This window comes from Puccinia triticina, chromosome 10A, assembly GCF_026914185.1.
Source record: "Puccinia triticina chromosome 10A, complete sequence".
Classification (NCBI taxonomy): domain Eukaryota; kingdom Fungi; phylum Basidiomycota; class Pucciniomycetes; order Pucciniales; family Pucciniaceae; genus Puccinia; species Puccinia triticina.
Window position 1 is genome coordinate 3,907,880 of NC_070567.1, and position 22,235 is coordinate 3,930,114.

Sequence of the window (22,235 nt, forward strand, 5' to 3'; positions counted from 1 at the left end):
TCAAATGTGCAGAGTGCGGAATACCCCCCAGCTGGCAAGGCTGTACAGTGGGTAGAAAATGGTATCTGCCACACCATTTTTGGACCATAGAAACTCAACCAACCAACTTCAAGTCACTAGTATTGGTGAGATGGTTCAAAATATTCTTCAAAACACAAATATGGAAAAATAAACACAAAAATCAAAGTTGTGTAATTTATAATTTCCCCATTTTGACTGCAGATTGTCCACCCACCAAGCCAAAACTTTTTTGGGTCACATTTTTTTCATTTATTATCATTCTTTTCATGTTCCAATCTTGCTTTCTGCCTATTCAACTTTCTCTGAAAAAGAAAAGTATTAAGCTTGCAAGAAAAACTTGTGTTTTTTAAACTTTTTTAAAAAATCACAACCTTGTTTTTTCATTTTTATTTTATCATATTCATCTTTTTAAGCCTATTTTGAACCATCTCACTGGAAGAAATGACTTGAAGTTGGTGGGGGGAGATGTTGTGGTTTTAAACTTGTACATTTAAGTTTCACGGTTTGATCTATGCATGTGTTCCATGCATATGACATGGTCACGTGGTTCTTGTCAATCACTCAATCCCTGCTCTCTGAAGTCTGATCTGCAACAGTCTGCAACTCTCTTCCGCTCGCGGACAAACTTTATTCCTCCCCGTTTCTTCTTCCCATTTCTATTCACTTCTCGATCTTATTGCCAAACAACCATCAACCTATCAATTGCTCGAAGTCTTTCTTATTCGGACTCGGTCAACCAAGCCGAAGACTCAAACTCAACACTTGTCAACGTTAAGCATCTAGGAGGAGCTAGAAGCAGTCTCCGGGCAGGTAGTTGCTTTATTGTTATACATTCGATAACCCGTATTCATATTTTATTAACGTCTTACTGTTTCGTTCATCTTAGGCTGTTTTCGTTGTGAAACTCCTGCTGCTTCTTTGTCGACATTGTTGCGCTTTGTGTCAAGGTTTCCAGTACTGCAGTTCTTTCTTTCAAGGTATTTCTTCATTTACATTATCAAGACTTATTCATGAAGGAGTTGTTCTAACTATATTTTATTTATTCCTTATCAAGTGTATTACTTTTATTGGGTTCTTATAAATCTAACTGTCACAAAAAAGTAATCTATCTACCATTTTTTACAGGAGATTCTAGAGTCCAAAAACGTGTGGTGGATACAATTGTCTTGTAGAGTCTAGTTGACCGGGCGCAATGCCTACCCGCCGGCGAGGTGTTCCCTCCCTGTCGGCGAGATCCTGCGACCTTGCAGTCGGCTGTGGCAGTCCTTCCTGCCCTTGGGGAACCAGGCGTGAGTCGAAGCCATGGCGCATCATCCGCTCGTCTTCCCATTTTTATTTTCTTTCAAACAAGTCGCCCGTCGGGATAATGGATAATTCGCAGTGGCTATGGGCAATCTGGAGACTGGCTCTCTTGGGACTCGTGTGGCTGCTCGTGGAGGATGCGGTCGGGGGCCGGTTCACACCGATGGGAGAGGGAACGTGACACAGTTCTGTGTGGCCCCGGATGGTCCATGCAGTATATATAAACTCTTTGCGAAGGGTGCCCACTCCCCAATAAGATCCCCCAAATCCAACCCAGCCGACGAACTCAGCGCACCACACTCATCGACCCATCACATGTTCTCACAAAAACTTAACGTGAGCCTTTTCCACCAGTCGTGGTCCTGATCCGACTGATGCTGATGTGGATGAATATACCCACCATCCCTAGCCCGTCATGTTTCAAGTCCCGAAACCCATCATGATGCTGGCCCTGGTGTTGCTTGCATGCAGTTTACCAGCGCCGGCGAGTTCCGCACCCGGGGTGAGTTGGACTGTCTTGTCCGAATTCCCACCTTTCAGATAATCTTCAGCTGATCATAGACGCTGGACTCGAACTAACATACATTGTGGACCCTGATTTCCCGTAAAAATCACCTGTAGCAGGTGGTTGACCGGCCGCTCGGGCTTGAGAGCCGGGAATTACGATGCACCTGTCGACTTTATGGCGGCTGCCATTGTTGATCAAGCATGCCAGGAGCGATCTGGTTGGCGACTGGACATGACTGTGGACAATAGTTCAGCCGTACATACTCTTTTCCCTGTCCCTCACAGTGCTCCTAGACAACCCCCCCATTGTCGCCCTCGTAGCTTCTAGGTCAATTGCTAGTCTATATAGATCCATCTGCACTCGCAAGGAAGATGTACAATCTAGTCTCAGGATATTAAGCAATATTATCGATGTACATACGAAATCTGTATCCGGCGGGGCGGTGACCCGCTCGGAGTACCCGCGGCCTTGCCACGAGTATGTACTCCGGACCGGTGAAACTCACACCCAGCTGGATACTCTGTCGCACCAGTGCATTCAAGTTTTGTTTTTCAAAGATAAATATGTCTAGGAAGTACAAGGATAAGCACAGATACCACGACACACTACACACACACACATCACTCATCTACGGAAGAAACGATGATTATAAGTATGGCTGATCAGCGGGCGTGGGCGGCGGGCATGGGAGGAGTGTCGGTACGCAAACAGCATCCATCGGGCGCCGCGGAAGTAGATGTACAAGTATCCAAAAAAGGGGGAGGAGAGACGGGAAACATGCGCGCAGGCGCTGAGATGCCGGCGCAACACAAAAACAAAGACGGGCAAGCTCGGGATGACGCGATAAACTGGACGTAAAAGACGATCAATGCAAACAAAGTGCATGCAGCCAGGACGACAATATATACAAGCATACAAGTATATATGATCGGTGTGTCAATGTGTGTGTGTGTGGTAGAGAAGAAAAGAACGAAGATAAGTGTATTATGGGGTCTCGGTTGTATAGCAAGCTGGTTTTCTTGACTCTCGGACGCGAAAAAAAAGGGGCGCGAGGGATGGAGCGGGCGGGAAGAGGGATCGAGGGGGGCGAGGCGGCTGGAGACGTCGCTCTAAGGGGGGGAGGGGGGAAGGAATCAGAAGCCGGAGGGGTGAGGGTCGTCGAAGGCATCGACGCCGAGATGGTGGGGATGGTGGATATGGTTCGGGGGGTGCGGATGGCTATGGCTGTTAGCGAGGGTAGCGAGCTCGGATTCGCCGTGGTACGAGAACCTAGACCGGGAGCACAGGGCATCAGCACTCATCCACAGCCGAGGGGGGGGGGGAGGAAAGAGGGGGAGGAGATTATACCCGAGGAACTGGTCTTGGTCGTGGGCGGGCTCGGCAGGCTTGAGGGGCAAGGGCACGGGGGCGACGGGGGGGATGACGAGGGGGGGCGCAGGGGTGGAAGGGAGCTGGGGGTCGGCCTTCTTCGACGAGGAGGCCACGGAGGGGGCGAGGGTGAGCAGCGCGGCGGCGGGGACGTAGGAGGCCTTCTTCACCCAATCGTCGCTCCGGTCGCTCTCGTCAAAACACTTGCCCACGATCTTCTCCCCCGCACCGCCATTCGCAGCCAGCCTCTCCTTGATCGTCGTCGGCAAGTGCTCGCTGATGTTGAGCTGGGTGAACTCGACATCGAAGTTCGACACCGACTCGTCCGACTCGATGTGCGGCTTGAACACCGGGATCACTTGCCGCTGGCTCAGCTTCTCCCAGTCTATACTCCGGAAAAACTCGTGCACTTTGAGGTCTGCTGTGTCGTTTTGCGAGCCTAATCTGTGCTTCGGATTTCGGTTCAAGAGCTGTAAAAAATCACAAAAAAAACACTCAGGTTTTTTGTTTGTGTGATATACAAAGAAAGAGATGGCGGGGGACGGACGCCTTTGACGAATTGTTTGCCCTCGTCGCCGATGACGCCTCTGGGGAACTTGATTTTACCGAAGCAGATATTCTTATACATCTGCTGATTATCCTCGGCATAGAAGGGAGACCAGCCGCAGCACATCTCGAAGAGGAGCACGCCGAGGGACCAGAAGTCGACGAGCTTGGAGTAGCCGTGGTCGTCCAAGAGGACCTCGGGTGCCAGATACTCGGTCGTCCCACAGAACGTCGTCGTCAGCTCGTCCGGGTTCAGGTTCGGCTTCGACAGCCCGAAATCACACAGCACAATGTGCCCCGTCGCGTCTAATAGGATGTTCTCCGGCTTCAGGTCCCGGTACACGATGTTGTATTTGTGCAGATGCTCGAGCGCTAGCACGATCTCCGCCGTATAGAACCGGGCCCGTTCTTCTGTGAACCGGCCCTCCTTTTGCAAATGATGAAACAACTCCTACAGACAGACAAGTCATCAGAGTGAGAAAGAAAGTGTGTATATATATGTGTGTGTGTGTGGACTTACTCCGCCGCTCTTGTAGTCCATGACGAGGAAGAGTTCGCCGGGAGATTGGAAAGAGAATTTGAGGCCCAAGAGGAAGGGGCATTTGGAGGATTGCTGGAGGATATTACGCTCGCCGATAGTGTGCTGGACCTCCTTCTTGTCGATGACCTCCTTTTTGCTGAGCACCTTCATGGCATAGATCCGGCGCGTGTCCTTCTTGCGCACCTGGAACACCCGCCCAAACGTGCCCTTTCCGATCATCTTCAGGAACTCGAAGTCGCCCACGTCCAGCGACTTCTTCGAGCGCAGCTCCCGGTAGCGGAGCTGGATCCGGATCTCCCCCGAGGCGTGCGACACACTCGACTCGGCGGTCTTCATCGTCAATCTGGAAATATGTTGAGTGTCAGATCTTCCGTTCTGCTTGATCGTGCTCCTCCTCCTTCTTCAAGTTGAGCTTACGGATACCATTGGTCGACCCATCCCCCAGCCTTGCTGAGACTCTGGAAGTCGAGCTTGATCTCAGTCTCGCCGAGGAAGAGCTCGACGCCCTCGATACCCGGGATGACAGTAGTATTAGCAGGAGGAGTAGGAGTAGTAGTGCTAGTAGGAGTAGATTTCTGGGTGGGGGAGTGAGTGTCGCCTAGGGAGCGGTCGTAAATAGAGAGATAGAGGGAGTGATGAGTACTGAAGGCCGGTTGATGATGGGTGACATCACTGAGGGGGGACAAGATTAGCGTCAATTGGATTGGATATGGCCTATAGAGGTGGGTGGTACTGACAAATCTACCTCTTGTTTCCAGATCGGGTTCTGGCCGCTGAGACAGAGCAGGCCGTTGCCGTCGCTGGGCGTGGGGATCATCCCGGACTGGTTGCGGAGGGCGGGGTCGGGGGATTCGAGTCTGAGTTTCTGGTCGGGCCGGGCGGAGGTGGGTTTGACGATGCCGCGGGTCTCCTCCTCCTCCTCGCCGATGGGCTCTCTGGACGCAAACTCGTTGTTGTCGAACTGGGCGAAGACGTAGGGGCGGGAGCGGGAGGAGGCGAAGGCGAGGGCGCGGGCGGCGATGATCTTGACAGAGAGCAGGCCCTGAGGGGGCAGACTGAGCGGGTTCTTGATCGGCACTGCGGGCTCCTGGCTGGTTTTCTCTGATCGGGTGATGGGCTTTGTGGTGAAGTGGAAGGAGCTCTTGCTGGGCGGCTTGACGAACGCCTTGAGTGCGGTGGCTGCCATCGACTGCTGTTCCTCCTGGGCGTGGCTGGGGGTGGAGGCGGTGGTGTTCGGAGTGAAGTAGGTCGGGTTCTTCCGCGGGCTCTGGGGCATGGGGGTCTTGAGCTGGTTGGGGTCATCCTGCAGCTGGCTCCTGTCGAAGGGGTCGATCTCCGTCGATGTGCCTGACTGTGCGGAGGCCTTGGGTGTGAGCTGGTCGGCCGGGTTTCCTCGTCCCCAGACGTTCAGCAGGCTCGACGGGGCTGGCTGGTTCATCCTCGCTCGGCTTCGTCTTCGTCTTCGGCTTCGTCGTGCTTCGTGCTTCGTCGTCGTTCGTCGTCGTTCGTCGTTCGTGGTGGGGCTGGGCTGAGGCTGAGCCTGGGGGCTGTGTGGTAAACTGCTAGCAGCTTACGTAAGCCCAGTTGATCATCAGAGCCTTGCTTCTTTGAACACTCTGCCCTTCCCTGCCCTCCATCTCTCCTCCTTTCAATACTGCTCCCATTCCATCCACAAGTTGGAAGAGGTACAATCCTGGCTGTCCTGTGGCCCTTACCCTTCATTGACAGGCAATGTTTCCTTGCTTCCTCCTTCACCATTTGGGGCTTCTTGGGGTCAGACAGTCAGCCTCTGGAGTCAGAGATGTCAATTAGATTGGGTGTGGCCACTGGGTTTGTTGGGGACAATGGTGCCACATCTGCTCTGCTGATCTAGGCTTCCACTTGGAAGGCAAAGCTGGATACCTCCGTCACCGTGTAGTGAAGGTTGCATGCAATAAGACACCAGTCAAACATCCTTTTTCAGCCCCTGTATATAGAGAATAGGCAAGGCCTTCAGGTACCCATTGGGGGGTAACTGGTACCCCTCACACCTGCCACTGCCCTTCCAGGTGGTTCATAGTGTGGCTTTGGACCTTGGTTGTTGGATTTTGGTAATGAAAAAAAAAAAAAAAAAACGTACCACCCCAATTGGTACCCACCACTCCCACTTATCTCCTCCTCTAGCTGGGAAGATTGCACCATAGCCCCCAGAAGATGGGATCATTCTCACTAGCTTTTACACCATCTTGTGACCTCTTGGCCCTTTGCTCTGACTGCACAACTGTTTCATCTTATGGAAGTAGAATGTTCCATGATTACCCTATCAGAAACACTTGTTATCTGTGTATAAAAATCAGATTAGTATGGAAGTAAACCCCTAGACACATCTCAAGAAATATCCAAAGCCACAAATTTCCTTAGGATTCCACACTCTTGTATATGTTTTCTTGTCCCCAGAGGGGCAGCCCATTAAGGCACCATTCCCTCTCCAGCTCTATTCCTCCCAAGAGTAGTTACAAAAGTGCCTGTGACAGAAGATGTTCTGGGAGTATATTGGCCTCTGTTTGGTGATCCTGGGTTGTCTGAGTGTGTGTTTCTGGCTGTATAAATTATATTCCAGCCACTGTGAAAAAAACTCAAGAAACTCCTGCCAGTTGACATGCAATATTGCAAAGGAACCTTTGTAATATTGCATGTCAACTGGCAGCAGTTTCTTGAGTTTTTTTCAAAGTGAGCTGCATGGGTGATCCCAACTTGAAAATTTCACAGTTTGCTCACATAATTACATATGGACAGTGCCTTGAGAGATATTTCCAAACCCCCAAACACAAATCTTTGGGGGTCGATACAATTCATGTTGTGCTATATTTTTAGGAGGTGGAACAACAGGGGTCTGTGAGAGTTACCATGGACAGTATAGAACCAACGTTGTAACAGCTGCGCTGCTTTTAGCGCAGCGAAGCGGTTAGCGCAGCGGTTTTTTGTGCCGCTGCGCTAAACGCTGCGCGCAGCGGCCAGACCGCTGCGCTAACCGCTTTTTGTTTTCCTGGAAAAAAAAAGATAATTTTAGCGCGCTGAAAAAAGCGGTCACATAGCGCTGAACCGCTGCGCTTCAGCAGTAGCGCAGCGGTTTGAAAAAGAAGAAAGAAAATGGTCTAAATCATGTTAAAAGAGGTTTAACATGCAGTTAAATTCCGCTATCCGCTAAATTAGCGGATAGCGCAGCGGATTTCCACTTCCGCTGCGCTATTGCTAATTGCCCTGGGTGGGTAGCGGTCAACCGCTGCGCGTAGCGAGTAGCGCAGCGGTTTTTTCAACAGCTTCCGCTACTTGCCTCTGGGACGTAGCCATGTGACCGCTGCGCTGCGCTAAATGACCGCTTTTTTTAGCGCAGCGCAGCGTTTACAACGTTGATAGAACTTCAGTTCAGATCAAAAAAAAAAAAAGTTAAAATTCAAACAAAATGTGAATTTTTTTACGGACTTACTTCGCGCACTGCGAGAAACTCTTTGCGCACTGTGGGGGTCGTCGTCTCGACGTCCCGCCCCCAGTGCGCGCTTTTGCCACGGCTCTTTGTGCACTGTGCATTCCCCCAAAAAAACGGCTTGCATTTCTTGAGATTTTTTTTTATGAATCCATAGAATGAGCTTTTATGATCCCCCTAAAAAATAATCAAGTCATTTAGGGGTCTCCTTGAGCCTAGAGAAAATTGACATGAAAAAATCATATTTTAACGCGGCAGGGACCTGTAATATCGCTTCCTGTGCCCCAGTAGCCCCAAAAATTTCACATTATCATGGTACATGTGCAAATTCATGACCTGATAATTTTCAGAATTTTCACCAGCTTTCCTGTAGCCCAAATAGGTCTTGCGTTTATTATTTTGCGTATATGTATAACTTTTTTGTTACACACACCAAAGGCACAAAAGTTTGAGATCACAGAGAAATATGCTTCAAGTTAATTCCATGAAATTCCTAGCAATATTGTGTCATTATAAAATGAGATATAAGGGGTGCGCAGCAGGCTTAGTAGGAAAATTACTGCTAACTGTATAGCTTTTTTGTTACACACCCAAACAGTCCCAAAATTTCAGAAATGTTTTCATTGTGGATATTCTCCGCGCCATAAATTTCTTGGCAATAGTGTGTCATGATAACATGAGATATAAGGGGTGCACGGAGGGCTTAGTAGGAAAATGGCTGCTACATGTATATATTTTTTTTACACGCTGAAACAGTCTGAAATTTTCAGGAATGTTTCAATTTTGCATATTCTCCGCGCCATAAAGCTCTTAGCAATAGTGTGTCATTAAAACATGAGATAAGTTAGCAGTCATTTTCCAACTAAGCCCGCCGCACTACATCTCATGTTATCATGACACAATATTGCCAAGAAATTTATTGCGCGGAGAATATCCACAATGAAAACATTTCTGAAATTTTGGGACTGTTTGAGTGTTTAACAAAAAAGCTATACAGTTAGCAGTAATTTTCCTACTAAGCCTGCTGCGCACCCCTTATATCTCTGGAAAAAACTCTGAAAATTATCAGGTCATGAATTTGCACATGTGCCATGATAATGTGAAATTTTTGGGGCTACTGGGGCACAGGAAGCGATATCACAGGTCCCTGCCGCGTTAAAATATGATTTTTTCATGTCAATTTTCTCTACGCTCAAGGAGACCCCTAAATGACTTGATTATTTTTTAGGGGGATCATAAAAAGCCATTCTACTGATTCATCAAAAAATATCTCAAGAAATGCAAGCCGTTTTTTTGGCGGAAAATGCAGTGCGCGAAGAGCCGTGGCAGAAGCGCGCACTGGGGGCTGGACGTCGAGACGACGACCCCCACAGTGCGCGAATAGTTTTCTGCAGTGCGCAAAGTAAGTCCGTTTTTTTAATTAAGGCCAGGAAAAATAAGGGGGGCTGGCCAGTTATTAATCTTTTTGATACTGTGGCTGTCCTGATAGTTACGGCTGAGTTGTGCGGTTTAGACAGGCACATTGTCCTCCATTAGGGTGGGACAATGCACCTCATGTATATTGTCCATGAATGGCTGAAGGCTGCCTTTGTAGACAGCTTCAATGAGCTGTGCAACATCTTTTGGATTTTCACATCTCTGTCTCCTTCTTTCCCTTCCCTTGCCTTTCACTCACTTCATTCCCTTCAGATGAATATTCATTTCACCTTCTATCCCACATCTTGTCCCCCAGTTGTAAGAAATTAAATATTGTGATAGATTAGAATTGAAAATCATCTATTCTCTGCGCCTGATCCCTGAGACAATCTTCCAGTCACAAGCACCTGCTTTTGAATGTTGGTGCAAGGCATTTGGGCTTGTATTTTCTGTTTGGTTTTTGCCAAAAAATGATTTCCTGAGAATTAATCCCAAGCTCAAATGACAACTAGTTGGTCCAGAGGATGGATCACCAGTTGTCAACTCTCCAAGTAAGGTGGCTGGTGGCAAATTCCAGTTTCCTTGCTTTGTTGTTCTTTTAAAATGAATGGTTTCTTGACACATTCAATGGTGGAAGCCCAGCTTGTGGGCTCTTCAAAGGCTGGTTCTTATGGAGATGGGAGTCTTGAGTTTCTAATCTTATTGCCCTGCAGCAATTTTGATCAAGCAGGCGCTTGATTTGGTGTTTGTCACACTTTTCAGTCAAGAGAGGTCTGCCAGAGGTTTTCTTTGACTTGTTAGTCCCGGTCTCTTTCCAACAATTGATGATACCAGATAGCGCACTTTGCAGTCTTGAAATCCTTTGAAAGGTAGTTCAGACTCTTGCCTGCCTGCACCATCCCAAATATCATTGCCTTTGTCTCAGTTGAGAGGTGTGCTTTGCGGCTGCAATTTGTTCTAACCATCCCAAAAATTCAACAAAAAGCCAAAAAAACCCATCAGTTAAACTTACAAGATCACAAAGGATATATAATAAAATTACTTAGAATGAACAATTGGGAGACAAAAATATCAACAAGGATGATTTGATGGTAATGCTACTGACCATTGACTGTCAACAGGTACACAGGAGGCACTCCTGCAGTTGATTGTCACAGGGGGGTGTCACCAATTCCAATCCCCGTGAACACACACTTTGAAATTTTCTGTCAAGGTAAAGAACCAAGACTGAATTACTGTTAAGCAAAGACCAGAGACTAAGGAAACATGTAAGGTTAAAACAATAAAAGAGAAGGAATAATGAGGCTATAAAACAAACCCCGTAGTTGAAGATTGATTGAGGAAGCAGCAACTGGAAGATAAAATTCTAGAAGTGGTTTGGAGAAGCTGAGATTGAATTGTCTTGAGATTAGTTGAGGATAAGGAATAAAGCAAGGAGGAAATGAGATGAGGAGAAACAAACCGTGAGAAGAAGGGCAGTAAAACTTTAGTATAGAACAGAGCAAATAGTCAAGGATCGTGAATCACAACTAATGAACAGATAAGATGTTTCAGCGGAGAAGTTAGGGGAATGGAAAGAGAGACGTGTTGAGGATGGAAATACTGGTCCCATTTCTCACCAAGTTGTGTTGATCAATGAGAGCGGATCTTGAAGCGGTGAGAGTCGAGAAGTTGAAGCGGTGACTGGTGAGACCCTGAGCGGCAAGTGGGATCTTCAAACGGTGAGTGTCAAGAAGTTGAAGCGGTGACCGGGATGGCGGAGGATGACAAAGCAGTGGGTGAATGAACGGTGCAATAGTGCACCACAGATTCTGCGCACGAGTTGCCAGTGTGCGGTTGCGCTCGAGTTTCAACACAAGGCACTGAACATGTGGTTGGTGTGCTCTGTTTCATCTACTTGGCGGGTGGGGGGCCTTTGAAGAACACCAAAATCCATGAAGGAGTTGAGATATTGAAAATTGGCCAGTGAGGACAAGGGTCAAAATTGTATGAGAAAACATAATCTGAAGCCAATAGAAGGTTGAAAAGGCATAGATGAAATGAGGTGAAAATGAATGATATAAAGGCAGACTTTTGACCAGCTGTGCTGGCTCTAAGGCTGACACCAGTGGAGATGCTCTAAGATTTTTTTGTTTTGTCTGAAAACATTGTAATATACTCATCAAGTTGGAGTTCTTCTTTTTACCATCCCCAATTTCCACCAAAAGAAGTCACAACATCAAATTAGCTCCTTGGTCAATGCCATGCTCATAAAAGGTCTGATATTTCATCATTTTAAACTCTTATTCCAGATCACCCAGTTTCCCACAAGCTATGCACAAAGTACTGATTTCACTTTTTGTTGGGTTTGCTGGGAAGAGGTTTGGCCAAGGTGGCTTTTGCCTGCCAATTGTGGAAATTACTTGATGTCTCACTGAGTAATTTTACAGCTGCTTGTGGAAGTTGATAGATTTGGCCTGGGAAAGAGAGTGAACATGAGGAGCAAATTTTCCAAGAAACATTGAGGAGCCTTCAAGTCATATGCAGGGAATAAAGGCAGTAGTGTTGTTATGGGGACTGGGGACTTCACTATCAGCGTACAACGACAAAGTCGACTTGGCCTCTCTTTGATTTTTTTAAAAAATAGAAAAGGTGACAAGATAATTGGCAATCAAATGAGCAGATGGTACGGTAGGGAAGATGCTAGCGCTCAGGCAGGACAAGATAAGGAGAATGGTTTGTTGATATTATTTGGAATTGAGGAAATGCTATGATTGCCCTCACGCGAGCTACTCGTTCGTTAGGCCTGAGCCAGGGCCTGATCGTCGCGGGCTTGGTCGGTCTTGATTCGCGGAGGGATGCTTGGAGCTTTCGTGATGATAGCATCTTGATTTTCGGCGGGGTTGCGTTGCAGGGTTCTGATATGCCAAGTACAGACCGTGTTGATGAGCGTTTTTATTTCGGGACCTGCCGCTCCGAATTCAATGAAACTGTCCCATCTCATCTCATCCAATGGCTGGAATGACCCTTGCGTCGAATCGCATCCACCTCATACCATAATGCATACTCCTGTAAGGTGCCTTCATTCTCGTGAAGTTTGGCTTCACTCTCGCGAAGTTTTGCGATAGCCGCTTCCCCGCCTGATTCTTTCTCGAGTTTCAAGGCACCATATACATTTTCCAGGTCCCATTCTATTCGCTTGACATTCTTCTCTAGCTTGTCTGGCATGCGCATCGAAAAGGCAATTTTGAGTTTTCCTTTGGAAACCCTGACCATTGTACGGAAATCGCAGTTGGGCCTTGATTTGCATAGTACAGACTTTATTGATCAAATCTGCTGAGTGTCGAGATCTGCGGGCCACCCAGAAGCAATCTAGAGCCCAAGAAGCTAGATTTCCCTGCGAAAATATAGACTTTGTTGCACGGGAAGTCCTCCAGTTGATCATATCCGCTCTTTTGCGCTCCTCCGCTCTCTTGAACGCATCCGACATTTCGACCACATCCGCTGTTTCTGGATTTTCCTCCCTGGGTCGGTAGAACTCATCCCAGTGCTTCCAATGTAGTTTTTCCCCGGGCTGAATGGAATCCACCACCAAGCGATCTGGACCGGACGAGAGGCGCTCAAGCGCGCGAAGTTGGGCGAAAGCCGCTTTCCTGGCTCTTTTTATTTTCTCGAGTCTCAACTCGCCACGTACTTCTTCCGGGTCCAAATGGATGTGTTTCACATCCTTGCTTCCGCGAGTTGGCTCTGTGACCGAAAAACTGACGGCGAGTTTTCCATTGACGTATCTGACCATCATGTATGGAAATCGCTCGATTTGATGGATGTTGGGGATTTGGTCGATCTCAGCGAGCGGAGTGACGTGATCAGCGATATGATCGACGTTCTTGACATGGCCGATGTTTTCGATGGGGGCGGTGTGATCGACCGCAACGAGGTGAGTGACCGCCCAGACATGGGTGATGCTGCAAGCCAGAGCAACAACCGAGAATCCGAAAAACATGGTCTGTCGCGTCGTCCTGTTGAAATATTTTCTGGCGGATCTACGGGCGTCTGAATGTTAGTTATAGTACCAGCTACGCAAATGAATCTGTCATTGAGCTTACTGGGGTGGGAGATGGGACGTAGGTATTGGTAGGAGAACAACAACTACATAGAAAAGAAAACCACGATATCTTAGTGGTGGTGGAGCGATAACACATCATGCTGAGATAGGCCTTACCCCAAAAGCCGATTCCTCAGGTCAAGATCGCAACGAGAAAAATAAAGATGGGGGAGTGAAGGAACGGTCACGAGGGTAGGAGTCCGCTGGCTAGAGCTGGTTTGCTTGCGTTGGCTCGCCAAATGGGATAGCTGTGATCCTGCTGATATGGGCGCGTCCCATGACCAGGGTGCTTCCAAACTGACATCGAGTCTGGACATGCGTTGGGCCAGTTTCAAGGAGGGACTTGCAACGCGAAGCTCATGGATGACTCGTGATCCGTGGCAGCTGGAAAAGTGCATACATCGGCGGGGATTCCCAGCTGAAACGGCCATGACCTGGTATACTGAAACAAGCGATACATTAATATTTGGTGTCCAAGTGCACACAGAACAGAAAGCATCCCGATTTCTGTCCGAGCGGAGAGGGGCATGCAGTTCATACCAGCTGGGCAATGAGCACGGAACATTATTGATCCCGATTGCGACTCAAACCTGTCGGAGAGTGGTTATGCTGCATCCTTCGGACTTCCTACTGATCTTTGGGCTTCGTGCAGTTGACCATGGAATTCGGGGCAGCTTGAAACTCGGCCGACTTGCAGATTTCGTGTCTGATTTGCACCCTGGTGGGAACTCCAACGCAAAGAAACCAGCTCCACTAGCCAGCAGCCAGTTGACCCACACTCTTTGATTCCCACAACTTTATCGACATCTACTTTTGCCCTGCTCCGATCTGGACCTGATGAATTGGCCTTCAACTCAACGTTGCAAGTAGCTGTTCTGTCTCAACGGTTCTCCAGTTATCTAGTCTGTTTGTTTCTTACCGAGACTTACTGAGACGCACGTTCTCTACCCTCCCAGTGAGTTCAATGAGAGATCCCTCCAATAAGCTAGGTCGCTGGTACAATAGTTAACACCTCTGTATCTGTCAGATATTTTAAACCGCGCGGCGCGACAGATCATGTTTACCCGATTCTCGCTCCTTGCTCTGGTTGGCAGCATCGCCCATGTCTGGGAGGTTGCTCCGGCACTCGTTCCGGTCGAGCGCTTCGTTCCAATCGATAGCATCGTTCCAATCAATAACATCGCTTCGGTCGAGCATTTTCCGTACATGATGGTCAACCCCACTCATCAACATCTCGATGTTTATTATTCGATGACAGAACCAACTGCCCACAGCAAACACATAAGGCACAGACGTTTGAACGTGCAAGACGTATATAGTGCTTTGGCAAAAGAATCAAATGGACAAGAAGCTATCACAGAACTGAAGCACCACGCTAATAGCCCCTGGCCGGCTCATCCGATGGTGGTGGATCATCCAAGGAAAAGTTCCTGGCCCTGGTTGACCTGGAATAGGAGAGATGTCATCGACCGGTGTTCCACTTCAGCAAACGCGGCCGCAATCAACAAGGTCTGTACTCAGCAACTCGACACCCAACCATCCATCATGCTCGTCCCCTTCGGAAACGTTATACACATCAAATATCCGATGACCATGTCCTCAAATCACCCGTCAGAAAGCTACATACTACGAACAGATGTGCGAACCAGAAAGGTGCTCTCAGACTTGCGAAAAAAGACATCCGCTAAAAGTTCAGAAGCTATCAACAAAATTACTTCGGCCGCCCACCTGAACGCAGGACAAGTTGATCTTTCAAGGGTAGATCTCTTGCTCCCTGTGCATTGGTCATATCGAGACACGACTATGGTCTATCGCTTGCTGGGTGCTCGCGAGGCAGATGCTATCCGCAAAGCTTGTGTTGGGCAGGTGAATGATCTTCCTGATCAGATCCCTGTGTACATAGGGCACAGAGGGGGGCTCACCTGGTCCCAAATCAATGCGCGGCCCCTGCAAGATTGGATGGCGCATGATGATCACTTCTTGCCAAACATTGATGACGGGTATCAAGTCCGAGGCAAAGAAATCCAAATAAGAATCCCAACCCCATTCAAACTTCTCTCTCAAATTTTCCGATCCCCAAGCATATCAACCCATATCAACCTTCTCTTTCAAGTCCTTTCTGACCTGAAGTTTTACTCTTACAAGAGATACTTCTCTCATCTGAATAAACTCAAGTACCTGAGATAAATTTCTAGCTTACAATTATACTACATTACATATCAAATTCATCCTACACACTCTTTCACAACAAAAAATCTTAGCCATGCCTGACCTAGGTGCTCTCACCTTTTCCTATATATATAAACAAAAGCCTATTTTTTTACCTCATGTGATTTATTCATACCTGAAATTTTCCTTATATCCATAATAAAATAAATCTTTTCAGTCACACAGTGCCTTTTTAAATTACAGCAGTTCCAAGAAAGCTTGGGTTCCCGGACCTGCAATTCTGACAATGGTGAAAGGCTTTTGATATGGAAAGCGCAGCACAGCACTTTTTGGCCTTGCTGTGCTGTGCTACTTTGTAGCTTTTTGTGGCTAAATTTGCGCTGTTTGGGCCAAGCGTGTAGCTTTTGAGTTTTTTAGCCACCATTTTCAGCCATAAAATAGTGCAAAAGCACTGCGCTATGGCTAAAAAAAAGCGTGCTACACTATTTTATAGCACTTTCAATTAAGCACTACAAATGCACTATTTTTCCAGTGTGGTAGACGGAAAAGTGGAAAAATAAAAAGTTTTTTTTTACACAACATAAGTACTCATACTAGGCCTCAAGATACCACCAAATGGACCCCATAAAGGGATTCTACGGCCAATCTTGCCCCTAGTCACCACTGAAAGCACCCCTGGACCCCCTCTGGTGTGGAAGTTACACCTCATGAACACCTATCACACGGCCAGCCCCAGTAGCCCGGCTGTCACCTGCCTCAACACAAGTTTCACAGTAGTACACTTATACACATCACAGGATACAAACATACATCTCCTGGTCAGGCTACACTCATTACATATTAGCTAAATACACTCCTTTATATACATAGTATGACATCATTTACACTGTTTCTGGAGCCTCAGACCTTGTGTATACACTAATTACCCCTGTATGACAGCTCATGCAGTCTAATGTCACCTTATGCATGCATTCAAATGTTCTGTTGCATATTCTGACATCATGTATGCACCCCTGGCATGTTTAGAATGTTTTGTTGTATATTCTGACACCATTCATGCGCCCTTGGGGGGTCATGACATCATTTGTATCTACTCCCACCAGCTAAAATCCCTCACCCTGTTGTCTAGTTTAGCTGAAACCCTAACCCACAAGCCCCTCTGGGGCTCCACTTTTGTCTATAAAAGGAGCTCTCTCCACCCCCAGAGGTCTGCTCCCCAGTTCCTGACCCAGAACTCACAAGTCACCCAACACTCATCCACACTCAAATCCTAAAACCCTTATAAAAACCCTTATAATAAAGGAATTCAACCCTTATGAAAAAGTAATTGAAACACTTAGGCCCCGTTTGGCTGCCGCGTTATACGTCATAAATGGTTGAATTTATGACGCCGCGACCCAAAGTTCGCCCCCCGTTGCCACCAAAACGTTGAAACCCCCGGGGGTCGCGCGTCATAAATTCGACCATTTATGACGTATAACGCGGCAGCCAAACGGGGCCTTACACGTTGCCAGTCAAACATATTTCATCTGGAACAGACCAGACCTATCACTTAATAAAACTTGCCAAGTGGAGCTTGGTGGGTCTTGTTGACTGATAACAGAAGGGCAGAGCTTGCAACTCCATCATACCCTTCAAAATTCAGCAAAAGGGTTTCATTACCTCTTTTGAGTCTTACACCAGGGGTGGGGAAAGCTTATGAATATTCAAATACAATTTTTTGTTTTGCAATATGCAACTATTTTGAGTCTTGTAGCCACTATTTTTAGCCATAAAGTAGGGCAAAAGTGCTGCGCTACAGCTAAGAAAAGCGTGCATCACTATTTCATAGCGCATTTAAAGCACTATTTATTTCTTTTATTATGGGGGACTGGGCAACTTCTGAATATTCAACTGCTTATATTTAGCAATAACTTTTTTTTCAATCTTCAACTACATAGTATGAGTATCCAAGCAAGTATGTGTACATACACATGAGGCGGGCTGCCTGTAGCACCTAGGAGCACTCTGTAGCGCAGTGGGGCTGCTGCACCGCTACACTTTTATAGCGTAAAAGTGCATGTAGCACACAGATAGTGCAAATAAAGTGCTTTTGCGCTGCACTGCGCTATCTTGTAGCAAAAGAGAAGCTTTTTGCACTGCACTATTTTGTAGCAAAAGAGAAGCTTTTTGCACTGCGCTTGCACTTTTTCCAGCCTTTCACCGTTGTTAGAACATCTTTTGTATCATCCTTCTTGACAAGCGGAAAACCAGTGAGATAACCAAAACAATGGTCTACCAAGGTTAACATGAACCTGCTTTTGATCTTTGTTCCAGGTGTGATTGGACCAACAATATTGAGGTATAGTCTCTCAAAAACCTTCTTTTCAGGCTCAGACTCTGTTTTGAAGGATTGCTTTGTAATTTTTGAAAGAACACACAGCTTGCATCCAAATGTGTCTCTGTTGGCATTTAAAATAGAGGTCGGAAGGAATTGAGATAGGCAATGAATAGAGGCATGACCAAACTTTCATGAATTGCTTTCAGTGTTTCTGAGGGTGAAACCAAGAGTCAATTGGAGTATTGTACTTTACCTCCAATTGCATCAGGGTTGTTGACTGAGAAGAGTAAGTTTTTGACTTTGCCTTTGAACATTTTGAGATTGTTTCTGGTGACTTCAAAGTAGTTTTTCTTTGCTGAAATTTGGCAAGCTTTCTTGTTCAAAACACCTGCGCTGATCAAGTTGATTACAATATCCGGTACGTAGAGACAGCCCTCAAGAGGGATTGTTTTCATTCCCCACTGGAGGGTTACTCTTCATACTCCATTAATTGGGAGAGTAGCACCTTCTATACCGGTCTTGATAACATTGTGATCACCCAGCTTGATTTTTTCAAAAAAATCGGTCTTGTTGACAATATGTGCTGTGGTGCCTCTGTCTAGAACTATCTTGGTTGGCTGGTTATTGAATTTGGTCCACAGTTTCACTGGGAAGAATTAGTAGCTGAAATTTTTGTTGGCCTGCCACTTTGACTAGCCAGAAGTAGTAGATGAAATTTTTGTTGGCCTGCCACTTTGCTTGAGCTTCCTGCCACCAGTCTGGGGCTTTTCCTGGATGGAGATGCTAGAAAGAGTCTGCTGAATTATTTGCATCCTGTCTGGGATGATGATGGCCAGCTGTGCATCTCTTGCTTCCACTGGATCTGGATGGATTGGGTTGAATTTTGCTTTTGTTAGGTTTTTGATTGTTTGTTGAAATCAATGCTGCTTGAGTAGTCAATAAGAGTTTTCCTTTACTTCTGCGCTGTTTTCTTTATTGAAATGAGTGAGACAGTTGCACAAAAATTGAAATGTGAGAATTGTGTCTGAGTGCATTATTTGTCCCTTCAAGAGTTGGATAAAATCCGGGAGGTTAAAGAGAATGAGATATGCTAGGATGTCTTGAGGTAAATCAATGCTGACATTGACTAGTTTCTTGATAGAAACTTTGATATCTGTAACAAACACCTCTAGTGAATCCTCCTTGAATTTCATGTAGAGGAACTCATTGAATGCCCTTGCTCTTTTTGACAACTCAGCAGAAGGAATTGGTCCTTGATTGCTGCCCAGAGTAGTTTTGTGGATCCTCTATTTTCTGCTGTCACAATGTTGTTGTGGGTGGTACTTTCCATTTTCAATATGAACAGAAGTTTGAGTTTGGCATTGAGGTCTCTGGCTAGAGCTATTTTGTTTGATGCCTGTGATTCAAGAGCGGCAAGAACCCCCCATAGCTCTAGCAGGGTAGTCATCTTGTCCTTCCGAATTGTGCACACCAGGAAAACCAAATAGTCAGTTGATGACAAGTGACATCACACCAGCTCCAGCCAGCTACCCAACATCTATCCAATATCTATCCACTATCTACCACAATCTCCCAACTGTCTCCTCAACTTCCAAAATTTACCAAGGAGGTCCTGTTCAGTTTTTGATGAGCCCAAATGATCCTCAGTTCTGTCCAGCTGATACTCAGCTTTGGTACCAAGCTCATACTCAGATTTTTTTCTCAGCTCATACCCAGCTTTTTCACGCAGCTCACTTTCAGAATTGGAATAAAATATTTTTACCAGTACTTGCCCAGCTGATGCTCAGCTTTGTACTAGTCCTGGCACAGCTGATGATCAGCTTTGTACAAGTCCTTGCTCAGCCTTTTCCTAGTCCTGTCCCAGCTGATGCTCAGCTTTGACCCAGTCCTGGGCCAGCTGGCCAGCTGATGCTCAGCTTGCTGAGTATCAGGTGAGCCATGCCAGGGAAAAAGATGTGAATCAGCTTGGACAGGACCAGAGCTGAAAATCAGCTAGGCTAGCGCCAAAGCTGAGCATCAGCTGAGCCATGTCCAAGGCTGAGCATCAGCTGTGCCAGGGTCAAAGATGATCATCAGGTGGCTGGTGCCAAAGCTGAGCATCAGCTTGGCCAGGGCAAAAACTGGGCATCAGCTGAGCCAGGGTAAAAGCTGAGCATCAGCTAGGACAGGGTAAAAGCTGAGAATCAGCTGGGCCAGGGTAAAAGCTGAGAATCAGCTGGGCCAGGGTAAAAGCTGAGAATCAGCTGGGCCAGGGTAAAAGCTGAGAATCAGCTGGGCCAGGGTAAAAGCTGAGAATCAGCTGGGCCAGGGTAAAAGCTGAGAATCAGCTGGGCCAGGGTAAAAGCTGAACATCAGCTGGGCCAGGGCCAAAGCTGAGCATCATCTGGTTTTGTCACATTTAGTGCTTTGATCCTGACACCTGTCATGTGAGCCCTAGTTGTGCTGTTGGAGAGGAGCAGCATTGGAGTAGTGTTGGAGCTGAAAAAAAAGCTGCATCATGTCACTTGCCATCAAGTGACTAATTTTTTTTCCTGGTGGCAGTTCTCTTCCAACAGCTGAGGAATTTTCTCCAGCACTGTTTTCAGCATTGCTTGTTGGAATGCATAATTATCTGATGTGTTTGCCATAGTTGTATTGGTCGTTTTGATTGACAGAGTCTACTGCTGTGCACCAGCTCCTGTTGAAATGCACAGGTCTTTCATAGGCTTTTAACCGTAAAAGATTGAGAATCTGTGATTTATTACTGAGTAGGAGCCGGCACACTAACAATATGGAAAGAGATCAGAAAAGACATCAAAGATGAGAAGGGAAAGAACCAACATTTAACAGCAATAAGACATGAAGAATGGCGGTAGAATTGATGAGAACTTAGGAAGGAAGAGGTAGGAGGAGATACTGAAGAAAGGAGGTTAGCTATGTGCTTGGGAGAATAGGAGGGTAAATCTCACCAGGCAATAGGAAACAATAAGAAGGCAGTAAGAGAGTGAAGACAATAATGAATAAGAAAGAAGAATTGGGGAAGAAGAAAGGTGTTGAGGGATAGGATTTGAGGTCAATGAGGATTATGGGTGTTGAGTAGATTTGAGTTGAAGTTGAGTTCTCAAGACTGAGTTGATTGTTGAGTTGAGGATCCCGAGTGTGGTGAGGTGACATGGAAATGTAAGAGCATCTCCACCCGGGGAGGTAAAACCCGGTTGCTAAAAACTTGGATGGCAACTCAACTTTTGCATATAGCAACCCGCAAGGTTCTGGCACCCACCTGTGGGTGCTATAATACACATATGTACACACCAGAAGCACCCCCAAATGACCAAGTCATCAAATGGAGTTGCAGCACTCCATGACGCTGGTCATCAATGACTCACATACATAACACAATAGCTTATGAATAAAGATCTTGATGACCAGTGTAGCCGGTCGTCAATAGCTTGAAAACCTCCCTTAGACCAACATAGCCGGTCATTGAGAGCTCTCAATGACCGGTGCAGCCATTCAATGAGAGAGCTTTCAATGACCGGTGTAGCCAGTCATCAAGAGAGCTCTTGATGACCGGTACAGCCAGTCATCCAGAGAGAGCTGTCAATGACCGGTACAGAGATTCATCCAGAGAGAGCTGTCAATGAACGGTACAGCCATTCATCCAGAGAGAGCTGTTGATGACCAGTACAGCCAGTCATTGAGAGAGCTCTCAATGACCGGTGTGGTGGACACTTTTGTTCTGGATGGAAAAATTAAAAAAAATCTAGTTTACATATGTAGTGTTACATTCCACCCTCTTTTGATACACACACTCCCTCCAGTTTACATACACATTTGTACACAACTGAATGTATATAGTTTACATACCACCCTTTACATATGTCTGTGTGTATGTAGGTGGCTGCGTAGCAACCAGCCAGCCTCATATGCAGCTGTGTAGCAACCACAACCCACTTGTTACAGTATCCTAGCAACCAAAATCCACATTAATAAAGCTACATAGTAACCATGGGGCTGCGCAAGTCACTCAAGCAGACTACACAGCAATACAGAAAGCTGTGCAGGTCACTTGAGAAGACTCCATAGCAACCAGATGGCTGTGTAAGCCACACTTGTAACTAGATCACCAGCTAAATTTGCTCATGTCTACACTGCCACACTGTAAATAGCTGTATTCTGCACAGCAGACCAGCCAAAATATCTCATCTGTAAAAGGCGCACCTGTTGAGACACATATATGCTTATATGTATCAGGTTGTATGCTTCAATCAAAACTCCAGAAATCCTGTACTTAGTCCATCCAAGATTACTGTTGTAGTTTTCTCCCTTAGGCCCCGTTTGGATGCCTGGTGTGATATTATAAATTGCATAATGAAATACATAACACCCAAAATGAATTTTGTGTGTCATAAAACTAATTATGCCACCAAAAAATTTATCATTTGCCTGTTTGGCACATCCACTCCAGAACACCTCTGGAGTCCACTTATCACAGGTCTGTTTGGCAAACCCAACCAG

At 46.5% G+C, this 22,235-nt stretch overlaps 4 protein-coding genes across 4 annotated transcripts; 2 read left to right on the plus strand and 2 right to left on the minus strand.

Moving 5' to 3' along the window:
- Window positions 1-1,213: 1,213 nt before the first annotated feature.
- On the plus strand, window positions 1,214-2,025 carry PtA15_10A372 (uncharacterized protein; the record flags this gene model as incomplete). Its single annotated transcript, XM_053160540.1, has 4 exons — window positions 1,214-1,310; window positions 1,403-1,659; window positions 1,733-1,825; window positions 1,945-2,025. The coding sequence occupies 4 exons, from the start codon at window positions 1,214-1,216 to the stop codon at window positions 2,023-2,025; spliced, it is 528 nt and encodes a 175-aa protein (XP_053024504.1).
- Window positions 2,026-2,964: 939 nt separating this feature from the next.
- PtA15_10A373 (uncharacterized protein) lies at window positions 2,965-5,724 on the minus strand (the record flags this gene model as incomplete). Its single annotated transcript, XM_053160541.1, has 6 exons — window positions 2,965-3,100; window positions 3,179-3,669; window positions 3,747-4,196; window positions 4,266-4,629; window positions 4,704-4,958; window positions 5,024-5,724. 6 exons carry the CDS (start codon window positions 5,722-5,724, stop codon window positions 2,965-2,967), a joined length of 2,397 nt encoding a protein of 798 aa, XP_053024505.1.
- Window positions 5,725-11,496: 5,772 nt separating this feature from the next.
- PtA15_10A374 (uncharacterized protein) lies at window positions 11,497-12,940 on the minus strand (the record flags this gene model as incomplete). Its single annotated transcript, XM_053160542.1, has 3 exons — window positions 11,497-11,621; window positions 12,171-12,365; window positions 12,568-12,940. The coding sequence occupies 3 exons, from the start codon at window positions 12,938-12,940 to the stop codon at window positions 11,497-11,499; spliced, it is 693 nt and encodes a 230-aa protein (XP_053024506.1).
- A 24-nt stretch (window positions 12,941-12,964) lies between these two features.
- PtA15_10A375 (uncharacterized protein) lies at window positions 12,965-13,623 on the plus strand (the record flags this gene model as incomplete). Its single annotated transcript, XM_053160543.1, has 2 exons — window positions 12,965-13,081; window positions 13,558-13,623. The coding sequence occupies 2 exons, from the start codon at window positions 12,965-12,967 to the stop codon at window positions 13,621-13,623; spliced, it is 183 nt and encodes a 60-aa protein (XP_053024507.1).
- Window positions 13,624-22,235: the final 8,612 nt, after the last annotated feature.